The following is a 24,803-nucleotide window of genomic DNA, read 5'->3' on the forward strand; positions in this document are numbered from 1 at the left end:
TCATAACTCAAAAATTAAAGGTGATGGAGAAAAGTTTATTTGAAATAAATTGTTTATTATGAACTAAAAGGACATTACTCATAAACAGATTTGGTTTAGTTATAATGATTTTCTAATGATAAAAAGAGAAAATCATCGAAATATCAAAATTGAGTACTTTTGGTGTTAAAATTGATCATAACGCAAGGATGAAAGGTGATGGAGAAAAGTTTTTTAGGAATAAATTGTTTATTATGAACTAAAAAAACAGCATCCATAAACAAATTTAGTTTAGGTATAATGATTTTCTAGTGATAAAGAAAAAATCACCAAAATGTTAGAATTGAGTACTTTTCGTATTAAAATAGATCATAACTCAAAAATTAAAGGTGATGGAGAAAAGTTTATTTGAAATAAATTGTTTATTATGAACTAAAAAGACATTACTCATAAACAGATTTGGTTTAGTTATAATGATTTTCTAATGATAAAAAGAGAAAATCATCGAAATATCAAAATTGAGTACTTTTTGTATTAAAATTGATCATAACTCAAGGATGAAAGGTGATGGGGAAAAGTTTTTTAGGAATAAATTGTTTATTATGAACTAAAAAAACAGCATCCATAAACAAATTTAGTTTAGGTATAATGATTTTCTAGTGATAAAGAAAAAATCACCAAAATGTTAAAATTGAGTACTTTTCGTATTAAAATAGATCATAACTCAAAAATTAAAGGTGATGGAGAAAAGTTTATTTGAAATAAATTGTTTATTATGAACTAAAAGGACATTACTCATAAACAGATTTGGTTTAGTTGTAATGATTTTCTAATGATAAAAAGAGAAAATCGTCGAAATATCAAAATTGAGTACTTTTGGTATTAAAATTGATCATAACGCAAGGATGAAAGGTGATGGAGAAAAGTTTTTTAGGAATAAGTTGTTTATTGTCAACTAGGAAGACATCATCCATAAACAAATTTAGTTTAGATGTAATGATTTTCAGGTGATAAAGAGAAAATCCCCAAAATGTCAAAATTGGGTACTTTTTCACCCTTAATCAACCCTATGAAATGCCTCAATTAAGTTCAATTTGCTATCAATTAATACCCTTGGTACACTCATATTAATACCTTCGGTATACTCATAACGTATACCAAATTTGGTTTTTCTAGCTTAATTTATTACGAACATATTGAACTTTTTAAAAATTTAAGACCCAACTTTGAAGGCCTATAACTCCTGAGGTGTACAACTTAATATAGAGGTAAGTTACGTTAAATCATCTTAATTTATTATCCTCTACGTGTCCCTGTTCTGTGTCGGTTCTTATTTGAATCACCCTGTATAAAGCAAAGTATAGAAAGGAAATTATTTCTGGCATTTTCGATTTCTTTAGAAAACAAATTTTTGGTGGATTTTTTGCAAGTTCTTTATTGAGCAGAATTCCCGATCGATTTAGTTTGGAATATATCGTATTTCTCGCCACCTTTAATAATAAATACGAGAAAAAAAAATATTTCTGTCATTTTCGATGTTTCTAAAAGATGAGTTTTTCTAGATTTTTTGAAAATTTCAGGTTGAGCAGATCAATTTAGTTTTAATTGCAACGGGGTGATACAGGCTTAAGAGTCTTGATTTAGTCATTACTATAAATTAGAATGAAAAGAATTTATTTATCCCCCTATAAAAATTAAAACCACTTGTTAAATTGATCATTGAAACATATAAAGCACCCAATAAAATTACACCGCCGTAAAATTCGAATGCATAAATGCGGAATTTCAACGTTTACACCCCCATCGAGGAAATGTATATCGAATATCCGGAAATTTCAACCCCAATTAGAGCCCGCCGCCGGGTTTACACCGCCGCAATAATAAATCAACGAAAGCGTGTTTTACGTTTTTCCCCCGATAATTCTACGAAAATAATTTTATTCTCCAAACTTCTAAAAATACGAGTTTTTGGTTCGTATCAACATTGACTATGTTTGGGGTAATTTACGTGTCTTGTGCCCCAAACCCCTTAAACATTTCCAACGACCAACAGTTGGGGTTGGTTGACAAGTTGACACTTTGATTGATTGATCGATGCGCATGGTTTTTATTACTGATAAAAAGAGGGGTTAATTTAAATAAACAGGTTATGAAATGAAAAGTTGAATTTTTATGTAAAAAAAAATTATCGTCAAGAGTTTTTCAAAGTGAAGGAGGAAGTTCTTTTCGTTTAAAGTGGGAACTTCCCGGAGGGTGAATATTAGACATCGATAAGGGTTTTAAAACAACGAGATTTTTCTCAACTTAAAAGAGACTCAAAAAAATCTAAATTTATTTTTAGTTTCTGCTGCCTAATTGTAAAGGTTATTTCCCTTCCTGTTTAGTGATGTTTACCGGGCGAACAGGGGGAGGAACCAGGAAGAAGAAGTCGCCGGGATTTACGCGCGTTTTAAAATTAGAAACCGCGCCCGGTTTTATGATCTACGTGCCGTTGGCATCGTCGATTAGAATTTCACGTTTCATGTTGGTAATAACCACCCAAGTAAAATGGTGCTTTACAAATTACTTCATGTACTTACTTCAAAAATTTATTTTAAAAATGTAATATTGGGGTTAGAAACAACCCTCTTCGAGATCTAATATTGGGATTATTTTCAATGAACCGTGCGGTTATTAGTCCTGTAATTTCAGCACCCCCAAAGCAAGCAAGTTATTCGTCTGGGGGTTGTGTGTATCCACGCGAAGAAAATACGAAGAGTTTCGCGTCGTCTTCGACTTTTGACGAAAAGTTGGGGATCTCTAAATCCTTGGATTTTCGCTTCTTTTCTTTTTATCTTGTCCCCTTTTACTTTAGCCTTCGATTTCTAGATAGAAAACGTGAGGTGCATTATTTATTTGGGATTTTCACCAGAAAAAGACAAATCAATAAAAGTAAGATGATATTGCACATCTTTCATTCTTTTCATTTTCATAAAACAAAAAAGAAGCAGAAATCTTTTGTCAACCTGACGATCATTAAATATCTTTGAAAACATTTCTTGATAACTTTGTTAATTCAAACAAGTTTTTTGGCATCCTCGAAAATCCATGAAAATAGCTTGAAATCCTTGGATAACTTTGTAAATCTTTGCAAGTTCTCTGGAAACATTTGCAAGTCTTAGAAGTCAACCTCTAAGTATTAAAAAACCTACAGAAATCGTTAAAAATCCCTATAAAGCTTTGGCAATCCTTAGAATCTCTCCGAAAAGCAATAAAAGTTGTCTGAAAATTCTAAAAAAGACTTGAAAATTGTTACAAATAAATATTATCCTTAGTCTTTCTAGGGATATCAGGAATTCTTCTCAGAAATTCCACGAATCCTTCCAAAATCATTGAAAACTTAACTTGAAAATCCTGAGATGACATAATTATTTCTAGAAATATACTGACAACCTGGCAATCTTTAAAAATCTATGAAAATAGTTGGAAATTCTTGGATAATTTTGTAAATCTTTGCAAGTTCTCTGGAATCCTTTTGCAAGTCTTAGAAGTCAACCTCTAAGTATTTAGAAACCTACAGAAATCGTTAAAAATCCCAATAAAGCTTTGGCAATCCTTAGAATCTCTCCGAAAAGCAATAAAAGTTGTCTGAAAATTCTAAAAAAGACTTGAAAATTGTTACAAATAAATATTATCCTTAGTCTTTCTAGGGATATCAGGAATTCTTCTCACAAATTCCACGAATCCTTTCAAAATCATTGAAAACTTAACTGGAAAATCCTGAGATGACATAATTATTTCTAGAAATATACTGACAACCTGGCAATCATTAAAAATCTATGAAAATAGTTGGAAATTCTTGGATAACTTTGCAAATCTTTGCAAGTTCTCTGGAATCCTTTTGCAAGGCTTAGAAGTCAACCTCTAAGTATTAAAAAACCTACAGGAATCGTTAAAAATCCCTATAAAGCTTTGGCAATCCTTAGAATCTCTCCGAAAAGCAATAAAAGTTGTCTGAAAATTCTAAAAAAGACTTGAAAATTGTTACAAATAAATATTATCCTTAGTCTTTCTAGGGATATCAGGAATTCTTCTCAGAAATTCCACGAATCCTTTCAAAATCATTGAAAACTTAACTTGAAAATCCTGAGATGACATAATTATTTCTAAAAATATACTGACAACCTGGAAATCATTAAAAATCTATGAAAATAGTTGGAAATTCTTGGATAACTTTGTAAATCTTTGCAAGTTCTCTGGAATCCTTTTGCAAGTCTTAGAAGTCAACCTCTAAGTATTGAAAAACCCACAGGAATCGTTAAAAATCCCTATAAAGCTTTGGCAATCCTTAGAATCTCTCCGAAAAGCAATAAAAGTTGTCTGAAAATTCTAAAAAAGACTTAAAAATTGTTACAAATAAATATTATCCTTAGTCTTTCTAGAGATATCAGGAATTCTTCTCAGAAATTCCACGAATCCTTCCAAAATCATTGAAAACTTAACTTGAAAATCCTGAGATGACGTAATTATTTCTAGAAATATACTGACAACCTGGCAATCATTAGAAATCTATGAAAATAGTTGGAAATTCTTGGATAACTTTGTAAATCTTTGCAAGTTCTCTGGAATCCTTTTGCAAGTCTTAAAAGTCAACCTCTAAGTATTAAAAAACCAACAGAAATCGTTAAAAATCCCTAGAAAGCTTTGGCAATCCTTAGAATCTCTCCGAAAAGCAATAAAAGTTGTCTGAAAATTCTAAAAAAGACTTGAAAATTGTTACAAATAAATATTATCCTTAGTCTTTCTAGGAATATCAGGAATTCTTCTCACAAATTCCACGAATCCTTTCAAAATCATTGAAAACTTAACTTGAAAATCCTAAGATGACATAATTATTTCTAGAAATATACTGACAACCTGGCAATCATTAAAAATCTATGAAAATAGTTAGAAATTCTTGGATAACTTTATAAATCTTTGCAAGTTCTCTGGAATCCTTTTGCAAGTCTTAAAAGTCAACCTCTAAGTATTAAAAAACCTACAGAAATCGTTAAAAATCCCTATAAAGCTTTGGCAATCCTTAGAATCTCTCCGAAAAGAAATAAAAGTTGTTTGAAAATTCTAAAAAAGACTTGAAAATTGTTACAAATAAATATTATCCTTAGTCTTTCTAGGGATATCAGGAATTCTTCTCACAAATTCCACGAATCCTTTCAAAATCATTGAAAACTTAACTTGAAAATCCTGAGATGACATAATTATTTCTAGAAATATACTGCCAACCTGGCAATCATTAAAAATCTATGAAAATAGTTGGAAATTCTTGGATAACTTTGTAAATCTTTGCAAGTTCTCTGGAATCCTTTTGCAAGTCTTAGAAGTCAATCTCTAAGTATTAAAAAACCTACAGAAATCGTTAAAAATCCCTATAAAGCTTTAGCAATCCTTAGAATCTCTGCGAAAAGCAATAAAAGTTATCTGAAAAATCTAAAAAAGACTTAAAAATTGTTACAAATAAATATTATCCTTAGTCTTTCTAGGGATATCAGGAATTCTTCTCAGAAATTCCACGAATCCTTCCAAAATCATTGAAAACTTAACTTGAAAATCCTGAGATGACATAATTATTTCTAGAAATATACTGACAACCTGGCAATCATTAAAAATCTATGAAAATAGTTGGAAATTCTTGGATAACTTTGTAAATCTTTGCAAGTTCTCTAGAATCCTTTTGCAAGGCTTAGAAGTCAACCTCTAAGTATTAAAAAACCTACAGGAATCGTTAAAAATCCCTATACAGCTTTGGCAATCCTTAGAATCTCTTCGAAAAGCAATAAAAGTTGTCTGAAAAATCTAAAAAAAACTTCAAAATTGTTACAAATAAATATTATCCTTAGTCTTTCTAGGGATATCAGGAATTCTTATCAGAAATTCCACGAATCCTTCCAAAATCATTGAAAACTTAACTTGAAAATCCTGAGATGACATAATTGTTTCTAGAAATATACTGACAACCTGGCAATCATTAAAAATCTATGAAAATAGTTGGAAATTCTTGGATAACTTTGTAAATCTTTGCAAGTTCTCTGGAATCCCTTTGCAAGTCTTAGAAGTCAACCTCTAAGTATTAAAAAACCCACAGAAATCGTTAAAAATCCCTATAAAGCTTTGGCAATCCTTAGAATCTCTCCGAAAAGCAATAAAAGTTATCTGAAAAATCTAAAAAAGACTTCAACATTGTTACAGATAAATATTATCCTCAGTCTTTCTAGGGATATCAGGAATTCTTCTCACAAATTCCACGAATCCTTCCAAAATCATTGAAAACTTAACTTGAAAATCCTGAGATGACATAATTATTTCTAAAAATATATTGACAACCTGGCAATCATTAAAAATCTATGAACATAGTTGGAAATTCTTGGATAACTTTGTAAATCTTTGCAAGTTCTTTGGAATCCTTTTGCAAGTCTTAGAAGTCAACCTCTAAGTATTAAAAAACCTACCGAAATCGTTAAAAATCCCTATAAAGATTTAGCAATCCTTAGAATCTCTCCGAAAAGCAATAAAAGTTGTCTGAAAATTCTAAAAAAGACTTCAAAATTGTTACAAATAAATATTATCCTTAGTCTTTCTAGGGATATCAGGAATTCTTCTCAGAAATTCCACGAATCCTTCCAAAATCATTGAAAACTTAACTTGAAAATCCTGAGATGACATAATTATTTCTAGAAATATACTGACAACCTGGCAATCATTAAAAATCTATGAAAATAGTTGGAAATTCTTGGATAACTTTGTAAATCTTTGCAAGTTCTTTGGAATCCTTTTGCAAGTCTTAGAAGTGAACCTCTAAGTATTAAAAAACCTACAGAAATCGTTAAAAATCCCTATAAAGCTTTAGCAATCCTTAGAATTTCTCCGAAAAGCAATAAAAGTTGTCTGAAAAATCTAAAAAAGACTTCAAAATTGTTACAGATAAATATTATCCTTAGTCTTTCTAGGGATATCAGGAATTCTTATCAGAAATTCCACGAATCCTTTCAAAATCATTGAAAACTTAACTTGAAAATCCTGAGATGACATAATTATTTCTAGAAATATACTGACAACCTGGCAATCATTAAAAATCTATGAAAATAGCTGAAAATCCTTAGATAACTTTGTAAATCTTTGCAAGTTCTCTGGAATCCTTTTGCAAGTCTTAGAAGCCAACCTCTAAGTATTAAAAAACCAACAGAAATCGTTAAAAATCCCTATAAAGCTTTGGCAATCCTTAGAATCTCTCCGAAAAGCAATAAAAGTTGTCTGAAAATTCTAAAAAAGACTTAAAAATTGTTACAAATAAATATTATCCTTAGTCTTTCTAGAGATATCAGGAATTCTTCTCAGAAATTCCACGAATCCTTCCAAAATCATTGAAAACTTAACTTGAAAATCCTGAGATGACATAATTATTTCTAGAAATATACTGACAACCTGGTAATCATTAAAAATCTATGAAAATAGTTGGAAATTCTTGGATAACTTTGTAAATCTTTGCAAGTTCTCTGGAATCCTTTTGCAAGTCTTAGAAGTCAACCTCTAAGTATTAAGAAACCTACAGAAATCGTTAAAAATCCCTATAAACCTTTAGCAATCCTTAGAATCTCTCCGAAAAGCAATAAAAGTTGTCTGAAAATTCTAAAAAAGACTTCAAAATTGTTACAAATAAATATTATCTTTAGTCTTTCTAGGGATATCAGGAATTCTTCTCAGAAATTCCACGAATCCTTCCAAAATCATTGAAAACTTAACTTGAAAATCCTGAGATGACATAATTATTTCTAGAAATATACTGACAACCTGGTAATCATTAAAAATCTATGAAAATAGTTGGAAATTCTTGGATAACTTTGTAAATCTTTCCAAGTTCTTTGGAATCCTTTTGCAAGTCTTAGAAGTCAACCTCTAAGTATTAAAAAACCCACAGAAATCGTTAAAAATCCCTATAAAAGTTTGGCAATCCTTAGAATCTCTCCGAAAAGCAATAAAAGTGGTCTGAAAATTCTAAAAAAGACTTCAAAATTGTTACAGATAAATATTATCCTTAGTCTTTCTAGGGATATCAGGAATTCTTCTCAGAAATTCCACGAATCCTTTCAAAATCATTGAAAACTTAACTTGAAAATCCTGAGATGACATAATTATTTCTAAAAATATACTGACAACCTGGAAATCATTAAAAATCTATGAAAATAGTTGGAAATTCTTGGATAACTTTGTAAATCTTTGCAAGTTCTCTGGAAACTTTTGCAAGTCTTAGAAGTCAACCTCTAAGTATTAAAAAACCCACAGAAATCGTTAAAAATCCCTATAAAGCTTTGGCAATCCTTAGAATCTCTCCGAAAAGCAATAAAAGTTGTCTGAAAATTCTAAAAAAGACTTAAAAATTGTTACAAATAAATATTATCCTTAGTCTTTCTAGAGATATCAGGAATTCTTCTCAGAAATTCCACGAATCCTTCCAAAATCATTGAAAACTTAACTTGAAAATCCTGAGATGACATAATTATTTCTAGAAATATACTGACAACCTGGTAATCATTAAAAATCTATGAAAATAGTTGGAAATTCTTGGATAACTTTGTAAATCTTTCCAAGTTCTTTGGAATCCTTTTGCAAGTCTTAGAAGTCAACCTCTAAGTATTAAAAAACCCACAGAAATCGTTAAAAATCCCTATAAAAGTTTGGCAATCCTTAGAATCTCTCCGAAAAGCAATAAAAGTGGTCTGAAAATTCTAAAAAAGACTTCAAAATTGTTACAGATAAATATTATCCTTAGTCTTTCTAGGGATATCAGGAATTCTTCTCACAAATTCCACGAATCCTTTCAAAATCATTGAAAACTTAACTTGAAAATCCTGAGATGACATAATTATTTCTAGAAATATACTGACAACCTGGCAATCATTAAAAATCTATGAAAATAGTTGGAAATTCTTGGATAACTTTGTAAATCTTTGCAAGTTCACTGGAATCCTTTTGCAAGTCTTAGAAGTCAACCTCCAAGTATTAAAAAACCTACAGAAATCGTTAAAAATCCCTATAAAGCTTTGGCAATCCTTAGAATCTCTCCGAAAAGCAATAAAAGTTGTCTGAAAATTCTAAAAAAGACTTGAAAATTGTTACAAATAAATATTATCCTTAGTCTTTCTAGGGATATCAGGAATTCTTCTCAGAAATTCCACGAATCCTTTCAAAATCATTGAAAACTTAACTTGAAAATCCTGAGATGACATAATTATTTCTAGAAATATACTGACAACCTGGCAATCATTAAAAATCTATGAAAATAGTTGGAAATTCTTGGATAACTTTGTAAATCTTTGCAAGTTCTCTGGAATCCTTTTGCAAGTCTTAGAAGTCAACCTCTAAGTATTAAAAAACCAACAGAAATCGTTAAAAATCCCTATAAAGCTTTGGCAATCCTTAGAATCTCTCCGAAAAGCAATAAAAGTTATCTGAAAATTCTAAAAAAGACTTAAAAATTGTTACAAATAAATATTATCCTTAGTCTTTCTAGGGATATCAGAAATTCTTCTCAGAAATTCCACGAATCCTTCCAAAATCATTGAAAGCTTAACTTGAAAATCCTGAGATGACATAATTATTTCTAGAAATATACTGACAACCTGGTAATCATTAAAAATCTATGAAAATAGTTGGAAATTCTTGGATAACTTTGTAAATCTTTGCAAGTTCTCTGGAAACTTTTGCAAGTCTTAGAAGTCAACCTCTAAGTATTAAAAAACCCACAGGAATCGTTAAAAATCCCTATAAAGCTTTGGCAATCCTTAGAATCTCTCCGAAAAGCAATAAAAGTTGTCTGAAAATTCTAAAAAAGACTTAAAAATTGTTACAAATAAATATTATCCTTAGTCTTTCTAGAGATATCAGGAATTCTTCTCAGAAATTCCACGAATCCTTCCAAAATCATTGAAAACTTAACTTGAAAATCCTGAGATGACATAATTATTTCTAGAAATATACTGACAACCTGGTAATCATTAAAAATCTATGAAAATAGTTGGAAATTCTTGGATAACTTTGTAAATCTTTGCAAGTTCTCTGGAATCCTTTTGCAAGTCTTAGAAGTCAACCTCTAAGTATTAAGAAACCTACAGAAATCGTTAAAAATCCCTATAAAGCTTTAGCAATCCTTAGAATCTCTCCGAAAAGCAATAAAAGTTGTCTGAAAATTCTAAAAAAGACTTAAAAATTGTTACAAATAAATATTATCTTTAGTCTTTCTAGGGATATCAGGAATTCTTCTCAGAAATTCCACGAATCCTTCCAAAATCATTGAAAACTTAACTTGAAAATCCTGAGATGACATAATTATTTCTAGAAATATACTGACAACTTGGCAATCATTAAAAATCTATGAAAATAGTTGGAAATTCTTGGATAACTTTGTAAATCTTTGCAAGTTCTTTGGAATCCTTTTGCAAGTCTTAAAAGTCAACCCCTAAGTATTTAGGAAACTACAGGAATCGTTAAAAATCCCTATAATGCTTTGGAAATCCTTAAAATCTTTCCGAAAAGCAATAAAAGTTTTCTAAGAATTAAAAGAATAAATATTATCCTTAGTATTTCTAAGGACATCAGGAATTCTTCTCAGAAATTGCACGAATCCTCTCAAAAGCCTTGAAAACTTAACTTGCAAAACCGGAGATGACGTAGTTATTTCTAGAAATATACTGACAACCTGGAAATTATTAAAAATCCATGGAAATAGTTGGAAATTCTTGGATAACTTTGTAAATCTTTGCAAGTTCTCTGAAATCTTTTGCAAGTCTTAGAAGTCAACCCTGAAGTATTTAGAAAACTACAGAAATCGTTAAAAATCCCTATAAAGCTTTGGCAATCCTTAGAATCACTCCAAAAAGCAATAAAAATTTTCTGAGAATTTTTACAAAGACTTGAAATTTCTTCCAAATATTGATTATCCCTAGTATTATTAGGAATATTAGAAACTCTTTTCAGAAATTCGATAAAACCTCTTAAAAACCTGGCAAATACTTTGGATAACTTTGTATATCTTTACAAGTTTTCTGAAATCCCTTTGAAAATCTTGGATGCATTTAGGACCTTGAAAAATCGTTAAAAAATTCCTAGAAATCACTAACAATCCTTAGAAATCATAGAAATTTTCTGGAAAATCATAAAAAGTTTTGCGAAAGTTGTTGCCTCTCGAAATCCTTGGAAACCCATAAGAAATTGGTTAAAAATTCCTATAAATCATTGCCAATCCTTAGGAATTTTCCAGAAAACAAAAGAAATTTTTTTGAGAATACTGAAAAGACTTGAAAATTGTTACAAATGTTGAATATCTGTGATTTAGAGTCCACATCAAATTTAAGGCGATGCTAGAAGAAATAGCTACATCAACAAGATGTCTTAGATGTTTGGTCGTGGTAAACTAGTGGCTATAATTGAAATAAAAAGTTTTCTCAAAAGTCTCCTCTACAACATTTCATCAACAATTAATTGTAAAGAACTTATAATCTAATAGCACAATTAAATTTACAAAGTTTCTCAAAATAATCGTGTAGAATTTCTGAAATCGAAATAAGAACGAAGATATTTTTGAAACAAATCTATTTCAAAACGTGAGCTCGTTTAGATGCTATAAATAAGGTTTAGGTGAAATACCTGAAACGTAAATGAGTTACTAACCTGGACAATGCTCTTGGTTTGTTTGCTGATGTCATCTGTGGAGCCGTCCGTTGATTTTGGGGCTCTAATACACCCAGGAAACATTTTTAAAACTAATCTTTTTTTTTAATTTCAAGTCACAAACGTATAAATAATTAATAATCGCTTTAATAAAATCATTTTGAATTTTTAAACCGTTCGTTTACCCATTTGTTAATTTAAATAATGAAGTTCAACCGCCTGTAGAATAAACCGGACTGATTGATGGCATATTTGTGGATGTGTCCATATTTACTTAGGATGAGTGAGTAATGGCTGGTGGACCGGGAATGGAAATCGACCAGAGTTCCAAACAAACTTTTTCAATTAAAATCGACAACTCGGTCCCCAACTGTACACAGGCAATTAGCAGTTTCGAAACGTATGGTTCATATTTTTTACAGTTTGTTTTAATAAAAAAATGAAAAGGTAATGAACTTTAGTAACCAGTCAAAATATACTTAATAGGTGGAAAACAAACTATACAAAGTGATTCACAAGTGCGAAAATAAACGGCCACCTAAATAAAGCCGAAGAGGTTGTGGTTTCAAAAATAGATGAATGAAGAGTAAAGAGAAATTATACGAGTCTCGTACAATTTTCAGTCGTTTGTAATATACACGTGTCTCCAGGTTTATTGGACCACCTGACATGGAGTCATTACGTTTTCAAGAAACAAATAATATCAAAGTCAAAAAAAACCAACACATTTGAAAAATAGCTTTGATGTAAAAACACTGGAGACTAATTAATAATGAAGGTAGATAACGATGTAGGAAGAATAAAAAAAGTACTTTAAGCCTTTTTGCGTCTTTGAAAAAAGGGGCGAACTTTTTCGTGTTGTCGGGAATTAATATGCAAGAGACACGCGAAATCGCCATCAATAATTGTGCATTTGCCACGATGACAACTGATTAGATACAAAAAAAAAGAAATTCTTTATTTAATAGTAAAAAGTTTTTTGGGAGTCGTAAAAATTAAAGAAAATAAATTAAAAAAGTTAATAGGGGGGACGTTAATTGAAAGAATTACGAGACCATAAAAGAAACAATTAAATTTTATTAGATCACCACTTTAATTTATCTTATTTAGGTACTTTTGACTTAAAAAATTTTTAATTTAATAACAAGTTTCACAATCACATTTCATGTTTACACGTTTAAAAAATATTAAAGAAAACTTTATAAAACCCCACCAAAAACGTATTTATCATCATTATGACGATTTCTTCAGTGACGAACTTTTTCAGTGTCTAGACACGGACTGAAACACGAACACCGCGCTTTCCTGAAACAGACTGCGCTACCGGATACGCAAGCGCCTGTTGGCACAAGTCCACTACGATAATATGACTGATTTTCAGAGCATGGAAACACTACGCACCGCGTTTCTATAGTTAGAAGAAAATATTCCGGGTAATTAACTCGAATGAGATACGCTCATCTACTTAAATTTCAACACAACATCATGAAATAATTACGATTTTAATCGCCAAATTAGCCAAATGATGGGTGGGGATTAAAATGTTTGGGGTTGCTAACTATTTTTGTATGCAAGAGATGAAAATAATGATTGGATCTCATCGATGTTCGGAGGGGTGAATTTGAAAATTTTAAATCAAACACGTACGAAATGACTTAATTCGTTTCCCTTTATAATATGCAGTCTGCATATTAATATTTAAACTGATTAAAACAATTTCATTCAAAATTAGACTCAACCTCATCTATAATGAGGTGATCTTGAAATTTTATCAGCTTAATCTCTGATATTTTTTTAAAGTTTGGACTCTCGCCAAATTCATTTTTGCTATATGGAAGTGTTGACACTTTCTTGACATTTCTAATCTAGCTAGAGTATGTCCAAACATTTTCTTACTCTATATTAATAATAATAATAATAATAACTTTATTAGTGCTCTATGCCCAAGGCTTACACACGTCATTTTAAATAGAATATACAACAATATACAGGCGCAGGAGCCGAGAAGAAAATACAATAAAAATACATTCATACAATGACAATATCACTCCTCGACTGAGTAGAACGCACCCGTCATCAGGAAATTCTTCATAACAGTTTTAAATTGCTTGTGTTGTCGTGCTCTAATAGATTGCGGTAACTTATTATACAAAATCTGACCAGTGTACAAATGACCTTTCTGCGTTCCACTCAACCGACAAAAATCTACGCACATGTTCATACGGTTTCTGATAAAGTAACTGTGCACGTCGGCGTGCGTCTTATACTGTTCATCATTACTATGAATATACAGCAAACATTTCAGAATAAACAATGATGGAAGCGTTAGAATATTCAAGGATTCAAAGGCGAGGCGACAATCTTCCCTATAACTAAGTTTTGCCAACACTCTCACAGCTCTGCGTTGCAAACCAAACACATAATTACTTGCTGGACTCCCACCCCAGGCAATAATACCATAGTCAATCATTGAGTGTATCAGCGCATAATACGCTGTTTTGGCCACCTCGACAGATACCGAGCTCACTAGTCTACGTAGTAGAAAAATGTTTCTTGAGATCTTTTTAACAATTTCAGCCACATGCACATCAAATTTCAGATCTCTGGAGCTCACCGTTATGCCCAACAATCTAGCAGGGGAGAAATCACCCACACAGTCCCGTTTTAGGGTGAAAAGTGTCTGAACCGTTTTGTCTTTATTCAAACATAGTTCATTAGCTACACACCAGCCGTTCGCAGCAGTCAACAGTTTGTTTGAGGAAGACATTACCTCCTCGTAGTTTAACCCGGAGACAAGCAATGTGGCATCATCAGCGTACAACAAACACTTTACATCCTCTCCCAGGTAACCAGGAAAATCATTAAATAGATTAAAATAGATCTCTGAGGGACACCCCTCGAGATTGGAAGTTTTCCAGATACCTTGTCTCCACATTTAACCACTTGAAACCTATCGGACAGGTATGATTCGATAAGAGCAACACTATTTAAATCAAAGCGAAAAACAGACTTCAGCTTCAGGAGAAGAATACGGTGCGACACACTATCAAAAGCACGAGACAAATCAAGAAATAGAGCAGCACAGTACTCCCGATCTTCATACGTACTGTGACAGACATTCATAAAATTAACAATCGCATCCCCGATGCTCCTACCAGGTCGAAAGCCGAACTGATTCTCGAAAAGCACATCATACAATTCCACGTGAGCCATTATTTGTTTGTAGATTACGCGCTCAAATATTTTGGACAGTATCGGGAGAATGCTAATGGGGCGATAATTCGAACAATCGTTTTTATCTCCATGCTTAAAAATAGGCACAATGGAAGCTATCTTTAATTGATCCAGGAAAGTATGTGATCGCATCATGCTGTTAACCATTATGGTAAGGGGCGCAACCATGAGGCTAATGTTACATTTTATAGCCCTTTATAGCACTGTAGAACACTTCTAACTTCACTCTCTGATACCTCAACAAAAGAGAAAACAGGAACATTGTCAAAGTTACTACAACACAGATGTAAGGGGGACCCAATAGACGGGCCGAATTTAGCAACATTGTTATTAGCGACATTTACAAAAAAGCTGTTTAGATTATCGGGATCCATATCCGCAACATTCTGCTTGTCCACACTGACCCTGCACCCATTAATCAAAGTCCAAGAGGCCCGCGATTTGTTGCTCGATGCGTTAATGTATCCGACAGCGGCCTTCCGTTTAGCCTCATCGATGCCATTACGGTACGCCGACCTTGCTCTATCCCTCATTTCCTTAAGATTAGCAGTTCCATAACGATTGAAAAGATTGGAAGCGAGATCACACCTGAGTCTCATCTGACGCAGTGTATTATTGAACCACTTTACGCCTCCGTCACAATTTCTAACACGTTTTCTAGTTAGAGGATACGCCATATAAAAAGTTGATAGAAATCTATGAAAGAAATAGTCAAATCTATCCTTGAAATTGAAACCGTCATCACAGAGAAATTCCCAAGTATAACCCTGAAAGGATTCAAAGAATCTCAAATTCCCCTCAACGGTAATCCTCCTGTACATTACAGAACTGTAGTCAATTCCAATTGGAAGTGATACTGCAGCAGAGACAAATTGACCATGGTGATCAGAGATATTATTCACGACCACCCCAGCTTTGAACCTGTCCTCAGCAAAATTAACAAATATATTGCCAAGACAGTTTTTGCCCCTGGTGGGTCCGGAGATAGATGGTGAAAATCCGAAAGAAGAAAAAATATGACACAGTTTAATAGCATTTGACTCTCCGCTACCAAATCTGACATTGAAGTCACCCAGAACACGCTCCATAATGTCCTTAAAAGTTGTAAAATTCCCAGATGGGGACCTATATACGCATACAATCACAACACGAGAGACCTCGCAACGCAGTGCCGCCAATTCACAATCCATCTCCACCGACAAGTCATTTATGTCACCCAACAAACTACATTTCCGATCTCTTTTCGCGAATATCGCCACTCCACCATGGATGTGATCCGTCCTAGCAAAGTATGAAAGAGCAATCCACCCCCCAACTGACACACCAAGCTGAAACTCCAAATCAAAGAGAAAATGCTCACTTATGCACACAAAATCAAAGACAATATTGTAAGTTTCGATCATTATCTGATCATGTTATTTCCAGACTTGATTTTTAATCTTGGAAACTCACCAATGTAATTCCAGACTTTTTTTGCAATTTGGAGTTCAATCAGCGCAGTTTCTGATTTGTTCATAAAGTCTAGAGTCTTGTCAATGTAATCTCTTTCAAGTCTTTCAAAATTTTGCCAATGCAATAGACCTTTTCTTGTTGTTTGGAACTCGACCAGCGAATTGTCTTGCAGAAGTCATTGTGTTAAGACTTTCTTATTATTATTATTAATACAACTTTTTTAATATATTGTATCTGATTCTTAGAATTTCAAACTTATTTTCGAACGCCAATTAAGGTAATTCCAGATATTTTCCTGCACTTTAGAAATGGTCAGAAATTCCTGACATTTAATAAAGACTTTCTTGCTGTAGTCTACAATCCTACCCAGAATCCTTATGGAATCGGACAAATCTGTTCAATAAAAAAATTTATTAAAACTGTTCAAACAGTTAATTACATTTTAACAAAAAGGTACACAAAAAGACCTGTCAATGGCAATCAAAAGAACAATACACCTTTTTGAGGGGGGCAGTAAAACGCAACCCCATCGAGTTCTAATGCCCCGCAGCTTTCAGGTTCCCTTTTTCTATCTAATTACCAGTCCATCGGGGACTGAACGCGAACGAGAGAAAGCACGTGGAAGTTTCACCCCGCGCGTAAAAGTAAACACCCAGCAAAAGCCGCCCTTATTTATCGATCAATTCCGCAGCGACCGGAAGCGGACCCCAACAGAAAACAATAAGCGAATAACCTCTCGAAAATGAAAATTGAGATGGAAATCGGGGCTTTATTTTAATGGGAAGGGGTTGAGTCAACCCCAAACACGGTTTTCTCAAGTACAACATCAATTTGAATTGTAATTAATGGTTAAAATAGAAAATATTTAAAGAAAAAACATTTTTAGGGTGTGAAGATAAATGACATGTTTGCAGATAATATAAATCAAAGTGCCAAAAATGACATGGGTTGCTCTAGGCTCTAGAGAAATGATATTTTGTTATCTAGCAAAAAACTTAATGGAACATTTCATCCAATAAACATACTCTCATTTCTGTTTTTATTGAAATGATTTTGTCTGGGAAGTTAAAAAAGTGGGCGACTATTTCGAGTTTAATTCGGTGAATTAAAACGGATCGTCTGCTCGAGTTTTTAAAGAGGGATGATGGATGTAAGTTTCGCTTAAACAGAGCTGAATTATTCCGAACGTGGAGTCATTTAATCCAAGATTTGTCTCGTCATGGTTATTTCTGGAACGACGACAAATGAGTCCATTAAAAATTTTAACTTTTACGATATTAACAACGATTTCCAAATTCATTTAAAATTTTCTCACCTGCTCATCTTGTTTTAAACACCTACAATCCTCGAGACATTTAAATTCCTTCAAATATCCTAAAGATGAACCGAAAAATCCTTGATTTGACGAAGATAACGGCGATAAAGGTGAAGCTATTCCTGAATCCGTGTCGGAAACTTTGGAATTTAAAACTAAATTCACTTTATCTTTACTTTCTTTCACTCCCGAATACGACCACCTTTTTTTCATTTTCATTTTTCCACCGGAACCAACAAAACACGGTATCCCGCTTGTTTTACATCCAACTTTACAAGTACCATTTTCTTCTAAAGAACTCGACACCGGCCTTCGTTTAACCGTTCCTGTTTTAGTCGAGGGGGAATCCCAATCCAAAGAACCTTCCAGCGACGAAGACATTTAAAATCACCGCAACAGAAGGACCATTTCAAACGCGAGCGCGTCCGTCGTCAACGGTATCGGATTTCGGAATCGCACTCCAGTGGTGGAACGCGCACGACGATAGAGAGGGGCTATTCCAGCAGCCACCCCCGCGTCGTGTGCCGAGGAAACCCCGGGGGCGAAGTTCCACCCCACTGGGCGTTCATTACCTTAATCAAACACGGCGAGAGAGAACGTTTTGGTATTGGTGACGATCGTAGGAAATCCTCCTATGAGTCACACATGAGAGATCGAGTCCACGTGGAGAAGGAAAAATTGGAATGAGGAGGGAGAGAATTGCTCGTCCTGCTTTGGTATTTAGAGGGAGGAAGAATCACGTTTTGTCAAGTGTTGTTTGAAGGGGTGGGCATTTTTTGGGATAGGTTAAAGTTTGTAATGGAATTTTCTGCAAAATGAATAATACGAGGAAATAAAAATGTACAACAATACCAATTAAAACTAGAACTAGAACTAACACTAAGCCAAGAACTAGAAACATTCGGATTTAGCCGGATTTAGTTCTTGTGTTAGTTCTAGTTTTAGTTCAATAAAAATATGCAACATAGTGATATCTTATGCTAACTAGCGGTATCTACCACTGTCACTAGAACTAACATTAGACCTAGAACTAGATACATTCGGATTTAGCCGCACGTCTCTCAAGACGGCTAAACCCGAATGATTCTAGTTCTAGGTCTTGTATTAGTTCTAGTGTAAAACTAGAACTAACACTAGACCTAAAACTAGAAACATTCGGGTTTAGCCATACGTCTCTTAAGACGGCTAAACCCGAATGATTCTAGTTCTAGGTCTAGTGTTAGTTCTAGTTTTAATTCAATGAAAAATATACAACAATCTTACGCTAAATCCTATATTTTTTAAATCCTATCTTAAAATATACTCTTTTAGCTTTAATTTGAGATATATTACGTATCATTACAAAAAAAATTAAATGCGGCATGATTTTTTGAAATTATTATGTCATTGCTAAATCCCAATTATAGCATTTTTTATTAAAAAATTTTTTTCTTCAAAATTATATCATCAAACCCTATATTATTTTAATTACATCTTAAACTACAATCTTTCGGCTTCAATTTGAGATATATTAGGTATCTTTATTCATAAAACTGAATTTAAGGCGATTTTTTATGTTTTTATTAAATTTCAACATAGCCCAATTTTGAAATAATTTCTTCGGGAATCTTTTCCTCCAAAAATATATCATCAAATCCTATATTTTTTTAATCCTATCTTAAAATATACTCTTTTAGCTTTAATTTGAGATATATTACGTATCATTACAAAAAAAATTAAATGCGGCATGATTTTTTGAAATTCTTATGTCATTGCTAAATCGCAATTACAGCATTTTTTATTAAAAAATTTTTTTTTCTCCAAAACCATATCATCAAACCCCATATTTTTTTAATTACATTTTAAACTACAATCTTTCGGCTTCAATTTGAGATATATTAGGTATCTTTATTCATAAAATTAAATTTAAGACGATTTTTTATATTTTTATTAAATTTCAAGATAGCCCAATTTTGAAATAATTTCTTCGGGAATCTTTTCCTCCAAAAATATATCATCAAATCCTATATTTTTTTAATCCTATCTTAAAATATACTCTTTTAGCTTTAATTTGAGATATATTACGTATCATTACAAAAAAAATTAAATGCGGCATGATTTTTTGAAATTCTTATGTCATTGCTAAATCCCAATTATAGCATTTTTTATTAAAATTTTTTTTTCTCCAGAATTATATCATCAAACCCTATATTATTTTAATTACATCTTAAACTACAATCTTTCGGCTTCAATTTGAGATATATTAGGTATCTTTATTCATAAAACTGAATTTAAGGCGATTTTTTATATTTTTATTAAATTTCAACATAGCCCAATTTTGAAAAAAATTCTTCGGGAATCTTTTCCTCCAAAAATATATCATCAAATCCTATATTTTTTTAATCCTATCTTAAAATATACTCTTTTAGTTTTAATTTGAGATATATTACGTATCATTACAAAAAAAATTAAATACGGCATGATTTTTTGAAATTCTTATGTCATTGCTAAATCCCAATTATAGCATTTTTTATTAAAAAATTTTTTTCTTGAAAACTATATCATCAAACACCATATTTTTTTAATTACATCTTATACTACAATCTTTCGGCTTCAATTTGAGATATATTAGGTATCTTTATTCATAAAACTGAATTTAAGGCGATTTTTTATATTTTTATTAAATTTCAACACAGCCCAATTTTGAAATAATTTCTTCGGGAATCTTTTCCTCCAAAAATATATCATCAAATCCTATATTTTTTTAATCCTATCTTAAAATATACTCTTTTAGCTTTAATTTGAGATATATTACGTATCATTACAAAAAAAATTAAATGCGGCATGATTTTTTGAAATTCTTATGTCATCGCTAAATCCCAATTATAGCATTTTTTATTAAAAAATTTTTTTCTCGAAAACTATATCATCAAACCCCATATTTTTTTAATTACATCTTAAACTACAATCTTTCGGCTTCAATTTGAGATATATTAAGTATCTTTATTCATAAAACTGAATTTAAGGCGATTTTTTATATTTTTATTAAATTTCAACACAGCCCAATTTTGAAATAATTTCTTCGGGAATCTTTTCCTCCAAAAATATATCATCAAATCCTATATTTTTTTAATCCTATCTTAAAATATACTCTTTTAGCTTTCATTTGAGATATATTACGTATCATTACAAAAAAAATTAAATGCGGCATGATTTTTTGAAATTCTTATGTCATTGCTAAATCCCAATTATAGCATTTTATATTAAAATTTTTTTTTTCTCCAAAATTATATCATCAAACCCTATATTATTTTAATTACATCTTAAACTACAATCTTTCGGCTTCAATTTGAGATATATTAGGTATCTTTATTCATAAAACTGAATTTAAGGCGATTTTTTATATTTTTATTAAATTTCAACATAGCCCAATTTTGAAATAATTTCTTCGGGAATCTTTTCCTCCAAAAATATATCATCAAATCCTATATTTTTTTAATCCTATCTTAAAATATACTCTTTTAGCTTTAATTTGAGATATATTACGTATCATTACAAAAAAAATTAAATGCGGCATGATTTTTTGAAATTCTTATGTCATTGCTAAATCCCAATTATAGCATTTTATATTAAAAAATTTTTTTCTCCAAAATTATATCATCAAACCCTATATTATTTTAATTACATCTTAAACTACAATCTTTCGGCTTCAATTTGAGATATATTAGGTATCTTTATTCATAAAACTGAATTTAAGGCGATTTTTTATATTTTTATTAAATTTCAACATAGCCCAATTTTGAAACAATTTCTTCGGGAATCTTTTCCTCCAAAAATATATCATCAAATCCTATATTTTTTTAATCCTATCTTAAAATATACTCTTTTAGCTTTAATTTGAGATATATTATGTATCATTACAAAAAAAATTTAATGCGGCATGATTTTTTGAAATTCTTATGTCATTGCTAAATCCCAATTATAGCATTTTTTATTAAAAATTTTTTTCTCGAAAACTATATCATCAAACCCCATATTTTTTTAATTACATCTTAAACTACAATCTTTCGGCTTCAATTTGAGATATATTAGGTATCTTTATTCATAAAACTGAATTTAAGGCGATTTTTTATATTTTTATTAAATTTCAACACAGCCCAATTTTGAAATAATTTCTTCGGGAATATTTTCCTCCAAAAATATATCATCAAATCCTATATTTTTTTAATCCTGTCTTAAAATATACTCCTTTAGCTTTAATTTGAGATATATTACGTATCATTACAAAAAAAATTAAATGCGGCATGATTTTTTGAAATTCTTACGTCATTGCTAAATCCCAATTATAGCATTTTTTATTAAAAATTTTTTTTCTCCAAAACTATATCATCAAACCCCATATCTTTTTAATTACATTTTAAACTACAATCTTTCGGCTTCAATTTGAGATATATTAGGTATCTTTATTCATAAAACTGAATTTAAGGCGATTTTTTATGTTTTTATTAAATTTTAACATAGCCCAATTTTGAAATAATTTCTTCGGGAATATTTTCCTCCAAAAATATATCATTAAATCCTATATTTTTTTAATCCTATCTTAAAATATACTCTTTTAGCTTTAATTTGAGATATATTACGTATCATTACAAAAAAAATTAAATGCGGCATGATTTTTTGAAATTCTTATGTCATTGCTAAATCCCAATTATAGCATTTTTTTATTAAAAAAATTTTTTCTCCAAAATTTTATCATCAAACCCTATATTATTTGAATTACATCTTAAACTACAATCTTTCGGCTTCAATTTGAGATATATTAGGTATCTTTATTCATAAAATTAAATTTAAGACGATTTTTTATATTTTTCCTTTGAATCTTTTCCTCCAAAAATATATCATCAAACCCTATTTTTTTTTTAATCCTATCTACGTCTAAATGAAACGTATTAATATACCGGTAGAATGGATGAGAAAATTGACTTCATACCTTTTAATATTAATGGTAAGCCTTAAAAATATTTTGTCCGTTATGTCAATATTTTACTTTACTTGGAAATTTAGTGTTAGTCATACTACTCATCATTACTAATTGTAGTTCAACCTAAAAATGAATAAATACAAAACAACTAAAATGGATTATGTAACATTGTATAAAAATTGTAAGATTATAATCGAAGGGTGTTATGCAGACATATCTAAAGGGATCGTCAAAATTAGAAAAGGGTCATAGTCTATGGGGGGTGTAGGCCACAAATCACTGATTTTAATATAGCAATTCGCCGCCTCGACCCCTTAATAACACGCACTCCTATCCCGATGTTATCCTTTTGTAAATTAAAGTGGGTGAATTTTGATCGTAATTTTTTAAATCGATCTTTTTGTATATGATTTAAAATATACCTATGTATATATATGAATAACTTTCATTTTCTATAAATTGAAAAGTAGAAATTTATATTCCGTACACGTGTAACTGACGCGTGCGCAGCGAAAAGGGCTTTAATGGTAAATCCATACGGTATCTCGTGGAGAAGATGCAAGAAAACCGCAAGAAAGTCTTCGAACCCGGGGGTCGGCATCGTGCGTTTTAGTTCTTTGAAGACCGGTTATTAATAAACTCGCCCGCGTAACCAGCGTTTCAAATTTATCACGCGGCCGTCCCTACTAAATATACCCATACACACAAACGCACCGACAGCTTCTTACCTGAATTGTTTCCTGCGGTGTATATTTTCGTTCCGTCATGACCGATTGATATACTCCATCCTACAATTTCCACCAAAAAAAATTTATTTAATGATCAAGTTGTTGTTAAAATAATCATTAATAAAAAATTGTTTGTTATAAATTTTATATAACACCATTATCGGATTAATTCGAATTTGCCGCGCTTAACTTAACCTCACCAACACGATTTCATGACGTAATAAAACGCGTCGGGGCACCCACCCTTCTTTCAGGTGGTACGGAACCCTACTGGTTCATTTTGTCACGCCTACCCAGTTTTCGTTAGGGACATAGAGCCTGCGCTGATATAATATAGAGATTATTATTAAACTCCTTTTTTCAAATTTGCTTCATCCAATTTGTTTCTTCAAAATGCATTTTTGAAATCAACCCCTACAAAATAAAGATTAATTATTATATACATACATTAACGTTTAAAAATTTTTGATTTTATTGAATAAATAAATTATACTAACTGATTGGAATACGAACTAGCGTATAAAGAGTTTGTGGGGCATTCGTGCGATTTACAACCGTGTAACTCGCGTTTTATTGCCCCCCTATGACAGAAGCCGCTTAAACGCTCACTAAAACTTGATACTTGTCTCTAATTATAGGGTTACAAGGGATACGATAATCGTATCGGTGGAAATCCTGTAGAATGGTACTCCTAAAATAAAAAATATTGAATTTGGTATCTATTTCCGGCATTACCGGAAGTGATAAATGAATGACCCCAAAAAATAGTCCCCTTTACCCCATAAACTAAACATGTATATATAATCACCTCGTTATTGATAGAAACCCCAATATTTACAGAAGTTGACCTTGGGAAATACTTCGTCCATAATAATGGTGTAAAAAGAACTCTTACGTCAGGATTAAATGATTTTTGAGTCAGTACTAAATTAATGAGAAGGTTGAAGACTTGGGTTGAGAACAAAATCCAAGTCTATGTATGCAGAAATTCCCATCATCTCCTCAAGACTAAGCTTTTTCATGCAATGACTAGGTGAGCCCAGAAACAATTCAAAATCCCCAGTAAGTATATTCCACTCTTCATAAAATGTGTCCGTGATGATGGATGCTTTATTAATGTGTGGATAAGATGGTATTAGATACTCAATATGATGTAATCAGAAACAAAGAACTTACCAGAAGTCTCAATAGAAAAGCATACCAAGTCTCTAAAGTGTCGAGGTTTTCATTGCTGCCGCTTAATCCAAGCTGTCATTGATATCCACATCAAGAGAGGATGTCTGGAATAAAACTGGTAATAAAATAAAGAAATAGAATAATAATTACAAATAGGAAAAAAAGACTGGGAAGTAATCAAATACACCTGAAATAACTGTTTTTGACCCAAGTCTTGGATAAACCAGATTTAATCTGTAATACTATGGCAGAATTGCCC

At 31.5% G+C, this 24,803-nt stretch overlaps 1 protein-coding gene across 4 annotated transcripts in view; it reads right to left on the minus strand.

Annotated features, from left to right (window-relative positions):
• The window catches only part of LOC111420627 (sickie), a 63,668-nt gene extending 40,177 nt beyond the window's left edge, over nt 1-23,491 (minus strand). For 2 of the 4 annotated variants that reach the window (XM_023053656.2, XM_023053655.2), the window contains exon 1: nt 17,681-18,211. In XM_023053656.2, the coding sequence (XP_022909424.1) occupies nt 17,681-18,061 (381 nt within the window). In that variant the 5' untranslated portion in view covers nt 18,062-18,211. Of the gene's footprint in view, nt 1-11,679; nt 12,634-17,680; nt 18,212-23,368 lie in introns of those variants that run through there. The other 2 variants (XM_023053658.2, XM_023053657.2) reach the window with 2 other exon arrangements.
• Between the last annotated feature and the right edge of the window lie 1,312 nt (nt 23,492-24,803).

Source organism: Onthophagus taurus, chromosome 10 (genome assembly GCF_036711975.1).
Source record: "Onthophagus taurus isolate NC chromosome 10, IU_Otau_3.0, whole genome shotgun sequence".
In the NCBI taxonomy this organism is placed as follows: Eukaryota; Metazoa; Arthropoda; class Insecta; order Coleoptera; family Scarabaeidae; genus Onthophagus; species Onthophagus taurus.